Source organism: Festucalex cinctus, chromosome 8 (assembly GCF_051991245.1).
Source record: "Festucalex cinctus isolate MCC-2025b chromosome 8, RoL_Fcin_1.0, whole genome shotgun sequence".
Classification (NCBI taxonomy): domain Eukaryota; kingdom Metazoa; phylum Chordata; class Actinopteri; order Syngnathiformes; family Syngnathidae; genus Festucalex; species Festucalex cinctus.
Window position 1 is genome coordinate 4,846,877 of NC_135418.1, and position 14,859 is coordinate 4,861,735.

The following is a 14,859-nucleotide window of genomic DNA, read 5'->3' on the forward strand; positions in this document are numbered from 1 at the left end:
TCACGTCCACTACTTGTTGCATAGCGGTTATTATGCAGTTAGATGCCACAGTGACACTAAATAGCGTTTAGTTACTTTATATTGTGTTTATTTGTCGCACTGGTTTGCCATTGTGTGCCTTAAGCTTCGACGTCGATTTGATTGACAGCTCGTTGTGCACCTCGTTAAAGTCCGCTCCGTAACAAATTAAGTGTCTCAAACACCGTTTAACTACACGAACGTGTTCTCTTCCGTATGTTTGGCATTAGTAGAGAAGTGCACTAAAGTATAGTGTGCTTATTTGCTCGTTTTGTCTCTCTTTTCACGTCATGTCTGCCGTCAGTTGGGACATTATCCTCTCAATGGATGCCACTAATATGTAACATCTACGGCCGTACACGGCTGCAATTAATGTTCAGTGATGTAATTTCGTTACGTGCATCATACTTTGAATAATGAGCTCATGTTTGGTGTGTTGTATAACTTTCTCGTGTGTTAGTAACTATTCATGTGGACAGCTAAGATAGTGCTTGTTAATGTGAATTAGCAATGTTGCAGCCCAGTTATTATTTAGACAAGTACATCTGTGCCATTAAGTGATACAGTACAGTACAGTAGTGAGAGAATAGTGTGCCCATATACACACACGTGTCTATAAGTGTAAAACACATTAAACAGCAGAAACTGGCAGCGGTCCACCGCAACAATGTCTGTTTAACCAAGTTATTCTTACTATTATTATAACCAAGTTATTTTACTCTACCTTTTTCTGCATTGATTGGGGCATCCTAAGTGGCAATAAACTACATGATGAAGTGTCTTCTGACAGTTCTCTTGTAGAGAGGAGTAGCATGATATTGCTGTTCTCGATTTAAGATCCTCAGCTTATCAAAACTGTCTATATGGTAACAATAACAATAATCATAATAAGGTCTACAAGAACTGTATGGTGTTCAGGGATGAATAGTTTTTCTCATGGAATTTTTTTTATTTTTTTTGCTGTAGTAATAAGTAATGCCACAGCTGATGCACATTTTGAATGACAGGGTTCCTCCTATTACTTCAAAATATAAAAATATAACATTTATAGAATAAAACTACAAGTATCCCAAATGCTATAAAAGGTAATGTCACATTGGCCCCACATTTAACTCCCCCCGCCACCAACGTCTTATTGCAGATAGAAGGATGTAAAATGAAAAGTGCAGTGTGAGAATCCATTGTAAAGAACTGTTAGGGTTTGCATTATTCAAAAATTTGGTGCCAACATTTTAACTTTTACTGCAAATGAATATCGGCTTCAAATATCGGTTATCTGCCTCCTTGACTACCGATAATCGGAATCGGCCCTGAAAAAAGCATATCGGTCTATCTCTAGACTCTGAATCGACGTTTGAGTGGCTTTCTATAGCGTCTGCATGGAGCGCTGCCATCGCTGTTCCCGGTGTGACGTATCACTTCCGGGTTTGTCGCCCGACAAGCTCAAACTTCGGAAAAGCGATTATTTCGTCAAATATATAACATATAAATTATTTTTTCATACTTTATTTGTTGGACAGTGTTTCAATGCTTCTATTGTGACCCTATATGGTATTTCATGAAATTACTTCACATTTGGTCTTTAAAGAAAAGCATGAGCTTACTTTTACTTGTGTAAGACATTTATTTGTCCAGCGAGTGACCCAGTTTTGCATAAGTTTCTATGAAAAATGTGTATTATATCGTCAATGTTAGTTTTAAAACATATCTTTCTACTTTTTGAAGCACACAATTTCTGAGCAATGTTAATATTGTTTTAATTGGATTTAATATCTAAAATTTCATTTTAATTTAATTCAAAATTTATAAAATGAAACAATTGACTATGTAACTGACTGGCACGTTGTATGACAGTAGTGTTTAAGAAAGACACAAATTTGTTCACAGAAAGTTCTCTGCTGAGAAGACATTTGTATTTGTTAAAAAAAAATGCACAAAATTACTCACTCTGAAGAAGGCTCCAGTTTTAATATGTTTTTTTTTTCCAGTGATGGTATACAAATAAACTATTTTGTAATTGAAAAAACATCAGTTTCTGTCTTGAGTAGATTTATTGTGATTATCGTGGACTTATTTCCTGACCAATATATCGATAATCGCAGTATCGTCATATCGCAAGATAATCGTTATCGTGAGCCTCGTATCGCGTATCGTATCGTGAGGTACCCAGAGGTTCCCACCCCTAATCCACACACACACAAGCACACCTAGGGACAATTCAGAGCTCTCAATTAACTTGCCATGCATGTCCTTGGAATGTGGGAGGAGACTGGAGTACCCGGAGAAGACCCACGCAGGCACAGGGAGAACATGCAAACTCCACCCAGGAATGCCGAAGCCTGGACTCGATCTTGCGTCCTTAGCACTGGGAGGCGGACGTGCTAACCAGACAGCCAACAGCGTGACGTACACACGACACTTTTTTTTTTTTTTTTTCCCCCACTCACCATTTCAGAGCTGGTTAGCGTGTGTGTGTGTCCACTGTGGCATGCCACTGATTGGTGATCTTGAGGGATAGGAACCCTTAAAAAAAAAAAAAAAAAAAAAATCCGTTGTCTGGATCGCAATTTTAATCCCAAAATGATATAGAATTCAGCCCTACAACCCTTTACAATTTGAGATGAGGAAGAAGAAGGTAACTCTGAAATTGGTTCCAAGTCGGTATTTTCCTTATCTCATGCAAACACCCACTTAGTTTTGGAGTTGCTTTGTGTGAACATTTGTGATATGGACACTAAGGAGAAAAGTCTTATGGCAGGTCTCTCACGTTAATCAAAATGTATCATGATTGACAAAAAAAAGTCATCCTACCCATCAGTACTTTCCCAAATGTAGTTCTAAAAATAAAAATAAAAATTAAAAATAAAGTAAAAAATACGAAAAAAAAATACAAAAATTACAACAGTATTACACAAGCATTGATTCCAGGCTTCAGCCTTCCTCGGTGGAGTTTGCATGTTCTCCCCGTGCCTATGTGGGTCTTCTCCGGGTACTCCAGTCTCCTCCCACATTCCAAATACATGCTTGGCAGGTTGATTGAACACTGAATTGTCCTTAGGTGTGCTTGTGAGTGTGAGTGGTTGTTCGTCTCTGTGTGCCCTGCGATTGGCTAGCAACCAGTTCAGGGTGTACCCCACCTACTGCCCGAAGCTGGCTGGGATAGGCTACAGCGCCCCCGCGGCCCTTGTGAGGAGTAAGCGGTTAAGAAAATGGATGGATATTACACAAGCGGCTATACTAGAGGCTCCTCACTTATCACACAAATAAACTAAAATAAACTTGCTGCTGGCCAAAATACGCATGACACATCTGACGTCTTACAACGTATTTTATATAAAATAATGTTCAAGTCCCATTTTTAGATTAATCCATTGGCCAAAAAAAAAAAAAAAAAAAAAAAAGGTACATACATACCAGGCTCTTCTTCCTGCTCAGATGATGGAGAAAGTTTTGTCCACCACGATCTGAATTTCAGCAGTTTCTTTATCTCGTCGTCTTCAAACAAATCAGCTCTGCAACAATAACAAATATTTCAGCAAAAAGACAAGAGATGCTTCAAAGACAAAAATTCTGATGTTTGTTTTTGCTATCTTACAGGTAATGATCAGGAGAAAAGGCCAAAGCTTCCGCGTTCAGCCGCGTTTGCCTCCTTTCAGCTATTGTAGCTTTGTCTGGATTTTTGACATCGATCACATCACTGAGTTCTTCCTGTCAGAACATAACACCACAAACTAAAATTAAAAAGGCATTACTAATTTAAGATCAAAAATCAGTTTAGAATCATCTGTGTATTCATTTGTCTTACCTGTAATCTGGCAAATACTCCAGACCTCTTATTGCCAAAGCCGTATTTCTGCAGGCCACTTAGCTCCTCTTCAGATCTCTCAACGTAAACTTCCTGCTCAACCTGCCAATCAAAATCCTCCTCATCTTCTGCTTCATCATTGCCCCCGCTTTCACTGCAATCTTAAAAAAAAAAAAAAAAATCAAACACTTAAAGGTACACGCAGTATTATACAGTGGCATCTAGTGGTGAAATAAAAAGTCATTCATTTAAAAAAAACAAATGTTTGTGTTAGTAGTAAGTAAAAAGATATGTTGTATCGCATAAACATACTTTTTTTAAATATAACGGTAAGTATATAAATCACTAATTATTTTACATGACCGCGCCTCACCTGCTAGTGTCCGCCATGTTTCGCCGCCATCTTTCTGCTACGGGTGCCGTCAACGACAAATTTCAGCGCTCCATTTCTTAACGCGTTTTTGGAACGCCTTTGCAGACGCACTTCCGGTTTGTATGGCGACCGCATGTACACGAAGAAGAAGAGTTTCCGGTCCCCGAAGAGAGCATTATCAAGCATCACAATTGCTTTGGGAATTTATTTTATTTCAGCGCGACAAAACAAGAGTTTATATTGTAGCCGCATTTGCCAGATGGAGAGAAATGAGGAACAGACTAGGTTTGGGACGTGCCGGTGCCTTCGACTGCTTTCTACTTGACCGGTAAGTAAGAGTACATTTGTGTTTACGTTTTGAGAGCGAGAGAAAAAGTATACACCGTACTAATTAATACGATGTTCGTACCTTTGTTTTACGATCACTGTAGCTGTTGATTAGCAACTCCGCACCACTCGAACGATTTCGTTATGTAGCTACTTGCTTTGAAAAAAAAAAAAGATTCCCGCTGGCACGTTATATTTAGAGTAAATGCGCAAGTTATTGTGTAATGTAATGTAACTGTGATTTCGGAGGTATATTTGCCCATAACTTCAATGGAGAATCTAAAGCATACTGTATTAGTGGATAAATGCTGGCTGTACCGTAAGCACTGCTAGAGTCTGAACTCTCTCACTCAAGTGTGTACTGGTCCATTGTGTAATTGGGTGCACAAGAATTTACAGGCTGCTACGTTTTCCACGGAAACTCGACAAGCAAGCAGCCTTTGCATATTCTATGCAGTCAAGTTACTTTTATCTAGCTAATACAATGTTTTGGGCCCAAAAACTAAAGATCTTACCTCTATTTTGGGGGCTTTGTTGGAAAGTTGGTGACATATAGTAGTATCATCAATGATTTTATTTTATTTTATAATTTTGTTTTTGTTTGTGTCACACTAGATCAACAGCCAAACTTGAGGGGTTCCAGAACCATATTCTGATGTATACAAGCATTCATGCACCGTTTAAATACATCACCGACCTGCAAGAAAAAAAAATATCAAGGGGAGAGTCAGCAGCCAAATTGGAATGCCCCGAATGAGGACACTTGAATGGAGGACCCCAGAAGGCTTTGGTGTTGTACCACCAGTATCTCCACCTACCATATCTGAGCTGCAACAAACTGAAGTCAGCCGACGTCTTGGTATGTCATTTACATATGGACGGCATTGCTACATTAACTTTTTGTGTGAAGCAATACGGAATGGTCACATGTACAAGCAGCACTTGTTTTACACAGGACCTGCTGACCAGGTGTCTGAAGCCATGGAGTGACTCCTCCCTCACTTTCCTCAGCAAGCCTTTGAAGAATATGATATCATCGTTGGTGGGAACATGCACTCACTCCATAACATGTACTTGTGCAGTCAAGGAGCATGTAAAACTTAATAAAACCAGCAAACATTGAAGTGACTTCATTTTTACTGCAGTCTGTTCACACAATCAATGGACAAGCCTTCCTTAATTTTGCCCCAATAACATCATAGAGTAGGCGAAAAGTAGTGTTACAGATCATACTATGTGTTCGGGAGAGTTTGAGGAATGTTGCAATGTTAATGGGGGACAATGTCAGCACACACACACACACAAAAAAAAAAAAAAAACATCATGGTATTGAGTTAATCAGATATTTTAGCTGTGTACAACACATACATGCTCTGTAACACTACTTTTGGCCCAAACCTGTATGTCTATTTTCCATATTTTGAAATGCACAGCGTATTGGTAAATTTCTGGAACAACTGCAATTCATGTAGCTCATTATATTCTAACAGCATTTTTTTTTTTTTTTTTTTTTTTTAGTTAATATGTTCATTTCATGTAGACTTTTATTTTACTTTATTTTATTTATTCATTTTCATGTACTGTACCTTACATTCATTGGCCAATGAAGAATTCCTTCTCATTGCAAGCATTTATAATAATTCTCCAGACTTTTGATGTTTTACATTTCTAGTCATGTAAAATAGTGTTAGGTTAGGTGTCGAATGAAGACTGCATGTTGACGCCAAAGGAAATAGTATTTTTTAGTTATTCAAAATGTACAAATTAACACACAACAACAATATAGAAGTTATACAAACTACAACAACAAGTGTCAGACATGGACTAATTATATGCCAGGTAAAAAACCTTGTAAACCTTGTAAAAAATTGTCCTCGAGGATCTGGGAAAGTGTCACTTATTTGCCACAAGTCACCAAGGTGCTGCAGTCTGGGATCCAGGTACAGGAAATCATGGTGGTGCTGATGTGTCAGCAATGTGTCAAAAAGTATTTCTTGGTGTCAGTCTGTCAGCTGGACTTGGATATCTTCATGTTCCTCCATGGTCATTTCCTGTACGAGTCTCTGCAAGAAGGTAACAATTGTATGTCAGATGAGGTACCAAACAATGAACTGAAAGTCACTGAGCCAATGAAGTACATTATTACATGAGCAAGACTATTTGTGAAAGCCATGTAAATTCCTGCACATCGAAGTACAAGGAAGCTGTTGTATCTTCAATCAAAACTAATTAAGTTGCTTAGTGATATTTATTAGGTAAAATTGTTCAACATGGTGACAAATCGATATCTGAGTAAAGGGTTTCAAATGTTTTTGTAAGCAGCACTTTTCTGAGTGGTTAGTAGCAACAAGACACGGGGGGAATTACGAGTCTGAGTTGCAGATGTGTAGTTCAGTTAACACCATTATTTTTGTACGATATACTAAACATATCAGCAAACGATGTAATCTAAATACCACATATTCCAAGCAAAGGTATGTCTTGAGCCATTCACATGCATGCTCGAATGGAATTATTTTTCCATGATGACATAATTGTACGTTACGAGACACCGCATTCACTTCCGCGTTCTCTTCCTCGTCGTCTCCCTCGCCCCCTCCTCGCCCTCATTGAGATGGTCCACATGTCTATAAAACATATAACATAACTGTGTGTTCTCTGTTGCATGGTTTAGTTGCACTAACAAATATGAACATAGATAGCCATTATCATTAGCAGTAACAGTACAGTACAGTATTTCATAACAATGCCGACAAAAATATTAATTCTGAAATTAAATGACTAAATCACAAATATTAGGGATCTGTACAGTATGTCTAACAAATGCAATTCACTTACGTCATCACTCGAGGGAATACCAGAAGTTGTTTGTGTTCTGTTCCAGTGAAATTGGTGGTAGGCTGTTGAAGTAGGGTCTCTCTGGGACGCCGTAGTTCGTGTGCTTAAAATCATTGCATTATCTTGTTTGACCGATAGATGGCGGTCGTGAGCTACACACTGCGGCTTTAAGGCAACGCGAGTCATAGCTATCTATTTTTACTCGCAATTGCATGTAAATGAGTGCCGACTGCCAATAATGCATTGCTGTGACTTACCTGGGCTGATTTCCTCTAATAGAGGCTTTGCTGAGCGGGACCCTCTCGGAGCGAGGAGACTTGTCAACATCTGGAGGCCTTCAAAGTGCTCTCCAGCAGTTTCTTTAGGGATCTGCACAGTGAAGAGACCTGCAGATGGACAGGATGTACAGCCATTTATTTGTGGTATATGAACACAGTCGGGAAAAAAGTATATTCTATACAATGAATGTGTATAACTTAATTTTCCATTGTTGCAAAATAACTGTTGCTTCTTCTAAGTCTGCACAAGAACATTCAGAAATTTATTAGCAGATGTTACGGGATTATTTTGACACAGCATGTCAACTATAGAGCTATGATACTGAGCGCTGACAACCAGCAAATGTGGTGTTAGTGTCAATGACGCAGATGTCTCCATTAGAACAACTTCATTAGAATTGATTATATAGTGATTACATTATTGTAGAGACAGAAAATGTGGCACCAACAATCATTCACATGCTTAACTTTCTCATTAATATATTTAAAACAATATTCCACAAGCTACAAGCCCACCTGCCAATGTCATGAAATATTACAGTTAGACGCTGTGCAGTTTGGAACGGCACATAAATTATATCAGTGGGCTTTTAAATGGGATGAAAAAGCATGATCATTCGTGTTAATTTGGCTTGCTGGATTGACTGAAGTGCACACTAAAAAAAGCCATAGTGAACAATCACTGACTGTGAGTAGAAACATTACTCAGCATCTTGCACTTGCAGGTAGATAGATAGATAGATAGATAGATAGATAGATAGATAGATAGATAGATAGTATAAATTAAATGTTGCTCTCATTCGAACGGAAGGAAAAAGTGATACACAATATTAGTGCTGCCTCATATAACTTTCCCCTCATGTTCAATGCATTTAAATATATTTTATACTGCGTAGGGTGACTAGGTGGGAAAAAATAAGTCAGCAAAACCTTGGTTAATGTTCCAACAAACCATGCTAGTATTACTCATTAAAACTGAGCTTTTCCGCCATTTGTGTTATTACGTACCCTTATCAATGTCGAATGTAGCCTTTTCTCTTCCATCTTCCACTACCCTTCCTGGAAGTGTTAACCTAAAGCCAAAATGACATGTGGTTAACCTGTAATTCTTCTTTTGCTCTTGAATGTATACAGAGTAAGGTAATGACTTTTTAATTACATTGATTTAACCAATCCAAATGTTTCATCATCAGACATGCACAGTAATATGTTTAAGAATGCCAATAAACTCACCTAAGAAAGTAGGGTTTGGCGTAGAATTTAACATCTGTCCCCTCAATGTAGAGGTCAAACTCTGACGTTCTGGTATAGGGAACACGTGCTGAGAGAATAAGATACTCAGGATCCTGACTCAAGTCAAACGCAGGCGTTATCATTGTGAATATTTTTGTGATAAAGACCTGTAGGAGCAAGGACAAGAAGAAAGCTTTCAACACCGGCTGGAGACCTGCTGACTATAGTGCGCCCCTGTGTGGTTCACTCTATTACACCTTGTGTTTGTTATGTCTTCTAAACTTGTCGCCAGAAAATAATTAACGATCGTAGTTAGATTTGGTTGACTATAGAATTACATTGTACATTAATTGAGATTAAAGATTTTTGTCACTCATTTCATAAATACATGTTCAGCACATTACGCCACTAGGACCAACATTATACCGTATATTGAACATATATACACGCACGCCGAATTCAAGGAAATACCCTGAAAATTAATATGAGTTAAGCGCCAGGTCGATAAGTTAAGGGTCTTTTCTACCTATCTGCTTGGCAAACAAGACGAGACAGTTTTTCAATGGAAGTTTTGTTTACCCTGACCACGTTGATGGGAGTGCAACGAGTCTTCCGAACACACCAGTTACAAAACGAATAATTACTACGTTGCTAACATATATGTTTATTCTGCATAGTATCTGAAACAAGTTTTAGGAACTTACCGAAATGCCGTTAACATATAATACTGTTAACAGTGAAAACGGGACTGTGTGCACTCACCAGAAACAAACCTCACACAAGCAGCCGAGATGAAGCAGCCATGTTTTACCGTAATGGACCGTGTAGACGTTCAGAATATTTACTCGTCAGCTCGCAAAACAAATTACAAAATTCAAAAATCCAATGCTTTTCAATGAGGGGAGAAGTATGTTAACCTTGCGCTCGCAAGATGAATTATCGCGGTATTTGTGAGTTCACAACCTCCGGAGAATATTGTGGAGAACTCCATTGAATGAAGCTTTTTGTGAAAGTTTCAGAATAATTGCATTCCATTATTATGATTGTACTTAGATTTTAGTTAGAATCTATGCATTTGTATGGGGCTGCTTAGAAATTAGTGTTCAGTATCTATTTATATATTGATTGTCTTTATTCTTTGTTAATAATTACTTGTATGTGAAATTGGAAAATGGCCCATATGTTGAAATATTAGTGATTCTGGATTACTCCATTATTTACGGTAAAGCTGGAAAGACCACGCCCCCGCAGTGTAACCCTCAATGGGCTTTGAGAAAGTCCTCTCGCCTCTCTCCATCATCATCAGGAGCAGAAATGGATTCAATGGAAAGGATTCGCAACAAATTGTCAACTCTGGCTACTTTCCCTCAACCGCAGACAACATGATCAGGGTTCCGTGTCCTCCTCCCCGCCGGAACAAGTCTCTCTCGCCATGCGGATCCACTGCAAAGTAGTTGTGATCGCCGTGTGTTTAGGAGTTTTCCTACTTTTCTACTTTTGGGGAGGCAATGTCTCCGACGGTCCGCTGCTGAAAGAAGTTGTAGTGGAGGGTGGCAAGAACTCTTCTCCGTCGTCGGTCAAGCGCAATCGCGATGTTGCTTCAAAATTGGCAAGGGAATCTCCCACGGTGCCCGAGGTACGTGTGGATGATCTCCCCAAGGGACGAAAAAACGGGAAAGTGACTAAACGAGTGGGCAACGTCAATGCAAAGAGGTGAGAGCAGATTTTCTTTCGCATTCCACGTTTGCATGTGGGCGCCCACAAAAACATCAACCAATTTCATTCAAATGGAAGGGTTAGGCATGTCCCACTACTAGCACGTACTGTAACCAGTCATATTACTGCTTGCTTTAATGTATCTTAAATCCCATTGTTGTAATTAAATGTCTGATGCGAATGGAATGGAACACGATTAATAAGTGGAGGACATGACACGTTCACAGAGGTGATGACCTCGAAGAAGCCTTGCTCAAATCACATTTTCACTTTTATTTAAATCTACCCTGGTAGGGAAACACGTACAAATATGCCCTCAACACTACTATTGTCAACATTTTGCAGACCTTTTCCGACTGCGTCGTAATCGTTCTTTTCATTTTGTTGCAGTATTTGGAAAAATAAATTAACACGAATATTTATATCTTTAAGATCTTTTGAATAAATGTTTAATGTTGTTCATATTTTTTAATAGTAATTCTGCATACCTGCTTTGCCTTGTGCCATTGTTAAGAGTCTGTCTGTCTATTTAGCATACCTTGATTAAACCTGCACAGTCTTGTAAATCTACAAAAGGTGCACCGAAAAACGATTGATGTCTAAACAAAGAATGACCATAGTGTGCAAGTTGCGTGACCGACAGGGCAGGACCCCAGCCATCCACCTGAGGGGCGGCGACCAGCATTAATGAAGCAGTTTCAAACAATAGGAAGGGGCATCAGTCGCAGAAGGGCATAGAGCCCGCTGAATGGCAGATGTACTATATGTTGACACCCCCCTGCACCCCACCCTACTACAAAAATTCCATGGGGCATCCTAAAGAAGGGCAGGTACACCTGGGCTATTCAAGAAAATTAACATGGATATGAGAGTGCTGTGTTGTCAGTGGTTAAAATAGAGGAAACCACTCTGCAACAGCTCAGAATTTGTGTATTTGAGCAGTTCAAGGGTGGAGTTATTGAATTATACCTACCTCTCATAGCTCACCACCCACAGCCTCTTACTGTATGTAGCAGCTATAGGCTCCTTTAAAAGCCTGCCGTCCTACTTTGCCATCAGGCAATATGTATTCTCCTCCAAAAGCCAGACTGCAGGTTGGAGACACTGCTGGTGAGATAAAAGCCATCAAGGCGTTTCACTGAGAAAGGACCTTTGTGTCCACCCAGAAGTCACACTCCTCCATGTGTGCTCTGCTCGCCACTGATAAGGGAAATGGGGTGGAGGAGGTGTCATTTGGTACTGAGAAAAAAAAGCAAAAAGGTTTGGAAAACACATAAAAATGACTTCTGTGGTTGAGGGACACACACAGAACACTGAGACAAAGGAGCCTAAATCTTTATTATGTTATTATATATGACTTGACAATAAAACTCACATTTCAAACAATTATTTTCCAAGAATGAGCACCAGGGGTTCTTTAAGTGGTTGTAATTCTAGATTAACAGGGAAATACATCAAAAGGTGTTGACTAATCTGTTTTCAAACTAGTGTGTGTTTGTCACATTGATTTATTTCCATTTCATCTTTAAAAGTGAACAGGCCTGTTTCCTGGCAATATGCTCAATCGACAAACATCCCTGTTTTTGCAAGTCCTATCATTTCCTCTTCACACATCACGCTGCTTCCTCTGTCTAAAAATACAGAGTGTAGCCCCAGCTGCCCAGCCAGGCTCAATACATTACACGTCTCTCGTCATCAATCACACAATCACTCAGTTTATGAAAAGGTAGAAGGAAAACAGTTTCAACAAATTTATAATCGACTGTGCATCATTTTGCCAGTACAAATGCTCACTGTTTTGTGGTCCAGAGATTTTAGACAGCTGGTCTCATAAATTGATCGGGCATTGTGTTTGTGCAGAAATGATCGCAGGCATTTAAAAGGGGGGCTCGGTTTAATATTGTGACACTTTTGTTCCTACAGCGAGAACGTACTCCAACGTACTTGGTTGGAATTTAACGCTGTAGTAAAGTCGTAACTAGAGTAATTTTTTTTGAGAGAAATGCTTCTATACCATAATAGTGTCGTTAATGCATATTTTCTTAAAAGGCTGGAGTACGTTCTCATAGAGAAGCTCATACAGGAATGTCATAGGTAGGGGTGTGCCAAAAAATCGATTCATAAAAGAATCGAGATTCTCATTTATGAATCGAATCGATATTAATATCCAAAAATCCAAAATTCTTTCTTTGGTGGTGGTCCTTATGCATGCCAGATCCATCGCACCAGCATCTACTGAAACTCAAACAGAATTTGCCTCTCCCTCCCACAGCCCCTTGAATCAGTGGGTGCTGGTGTCTGTGGATCTCACTTTGCTTTATCTATCCTTCCCGCCTTCCTCTCTTTAGTTTTTCCTCTGGTCACTTGAGATCTCCATTTATTGGAAGTTTGAGGTTTCTGGGGTTGGCATAAGACTCTGGTTTTGTAACCACGCAGGAGGGGTTTGGTTGGTGCTGGATTTCACTTTGATGGATTGGATGTACTGGCTTCTATGGATCTCACTCTGCCTCATCGATCCTTCCCTCCTTCCTCTCTTTAGTTTTTCCTCTGGTCTCTTGAGATCTCGTTAATTTGTTGGAATTTAGAGGCTTCTGGGGTTGGCGTAAGACTTTGATTTGAAAAAAAAAAAAATCCAAAAATCGATTTTATTTAAATTAGAAATGAAGACGGAGGGGGAAAGGCAGTTGTAGCCCACATGCTGTTTTTGTGGAAAAAGACACTTACATTACAAAATTAATAAATGTTTTTTTTTTTTTTTTTAAAGACACTTTAATGTCTATTTGTCATTTTGTCTTGCAAAAACAGACTGGAGTACATCATGACAATGTTGTGCATATCTGTAAATTGAAGCAGAAATCATTTGTGAATCAAATCATTTTGAATCGAAAATCGAAAATCGATTCTGAATCGAACCGTAGACCCAAAAATCGTAATCGAATCGAATCGTGAGACAGTCAAAGATTCCCAGCCCTAGTCATAGGCCTTAATCAAGGATTAAACTTAGAACCTCTTAGACATAATAACATTCAACTACTGTGTGTGACATTTCTCATACGCCAAAATTAATAGTTTAAACTTCAGATACAGTACCTTTGCATAGCGGTAAATGTAAAGCATAGAGGTAAATATTTAGTCATTTATCACAGTTGTTGTTTTGGACCAGAACTCTTTGATAGTGAAAGGCTCTCTTAATTAAGTAGATTAGTGCATAAACATAGCATACAAATTAGTGCAATGTGACATACAAATTACCTTTTTATGCAGAACATTAGCTTTGTATGTTTGTTGTTTTTGTTATTATTATGTTCTTTGTCTTGATCTTTTTGACAAGAATAGCTGCTTCAAATATATACTTCTAAGTGTAATGATGTTTTTGTATACATTTGTTAGGATGGGGGCACAGGGAGGACCCAAATGCAGGTATGACAGGACAACTAGGGCTGGTGCAAGTAGCTTTAATGAGCAGAGGTGTGTGGAGCAGGCGAGTGGGCCAACTTGGTCAGGAGAGTGCCCGCAGGGTGCAGGACGGCCAGGAGCAGAGAGACAGGTGGTGAGCCGGTGAACAGGCAGGCAGGCAGGATGGCAGGCAGGCAGGATGACAGGCAGGATGACAGGCAGGATGGCAGGCGAGCAAGCAAGGCGGGAGCCGGTGGAGATGGCCTGGACAGGTGGGACACAATAAGTTAGGGAGCAAGCCAAACAAGTGAGTATGTCAACTGGACACTACTGACTGGTATACTACTCAAGACGTTCTGGCGCCGAGCTTAAGTAGGCTGGCAAGGTAATCATCCACACCTGGCTGCGGCTCCAGCTGCTTCTCATCCACCTAATAGGTCGCTTGCACATGTCGTCACTTCCGCCTCGGATTTGTCGTAGTCGCCATGCTGGGTGGCCTCCATTTACGTAGTGATTCGGTCTAACACGTATCTATCACGTTTGTTGTCTGCGTTTAAAATGGTACATGGTGCTGCATCGTTGGCTGTTCGAACAAAGCCAAGGGGGAAAATGGTCGGCCTTTCTTCCGAATTCCGAAAATAACTAGGAACCAGGGCCTGGAGACAGAGGAGTGCGGACTCCGGAGGGAAGTCGTTACTTTGGGCTCGTGTGTGCAGCCATCACTTTGTGAGCGGTAAGCTTGTTTACCTTTATTTAATGCATGAGGATTAATAACGTTTCGACCGCCCATATATGGGCAAGTTGCTTATGTTTTGGATTCATGAGCAAGCAAGTTCGGTAGTACAAGCTGGCTAGCGGACGTTAGCCGAAAGCTA

At 39.7% G+C, this 14,859-nt stretch overlaps 2 protein-coding genes and 1 long non-coding RNA gene across 6 annotated transcripts in view; 2 read left to right on the top strand and 1 right to left on the bottom strand.

The window, feature by feature from the left end:
* The window catches only part of shq1 (SHQ1, H/ACA ribonucleoprotein assembly factor), an 87,708-nt gene extending 77,928 nt beyond the window's left edge, over positions 1 to 9,780 (bottom strand). Inside the window, exons 1-7 of one of the 2 annotated variants that reach the window (XM_077529764.1) lie at positions 9,635 to 9,780; positions 8,873 to 9,039; positions 8,648 to 8,712; positions 7,619 to 7,747; positions 3,824 to 3,984; positions 3,614 to 3,726; positions 3,433 to 3,530 (exon numbers count right to left, since the gene is read on the bottom strand). In XM_077529764.1, the coding sequence (XP_077385890.1) occupies positions 3,433 to 3,530; positions 3,614 to 3,726; positions 3,824 to 3,984; positions 7,619 to 7,747; positions 8,648 to 8,712; positions 8,873 to 9,015 (709 nt within the window). In that variant the 5' untranslated portion in view covers positions 9,016 to 9,039; positions 9,635 to 9,780. Of the gene's footprint in view, positions 1 to 3,432; positions 3,531 to 3,613; positions 3,727 to 3,823; positions 3,985 to 7,618; positions 7,748 to 8,647; positions 8,713 to 8,872; positions 9,040 to 9,576 lie in introns of both variants that reach the window. The other variant, XM_077529765.1, reaches the window with a different exon arrangement.
* On the top strand, positions 4,036 to 5,595 carry LOC144023851 (uncharacterized). Its single transcript, XR_013284620.1, has 3 exons — positions 4,036 to 4,524; positions 5,139 to 5,382; positions 5,479 to 5,595. It is a non-coding gene; the product is annotated as an uncharacterized LOC144023851 (long non-coding RNA).
* Positions 9,781 to 10,136: 356 nt separating the features above from the next.
* gxylt2 (glucoside xylosyltransferase 2) overlaps positions 10,137 to 14,859 on the top strand; it is a 73,435-nt gene continuing 68,712 nt past the window's right edge. For all 3 annotated transcript variants that reach the window (XM_077530233.1, XM_077530234.1, XM_077530235.1), the window contains exon 1: positions 10,137 to 10,585. In XM_077530233.1, coding sequence (XP_077386359.1) covers positions 10,305 to 10,585 — 281 coding nt within the window. In that variant the 5' untranslated portion in view covers positions 10,137 to 10,304. The remainder of the gene's footprint in view (positions 10,586 to 14,859) is intronic.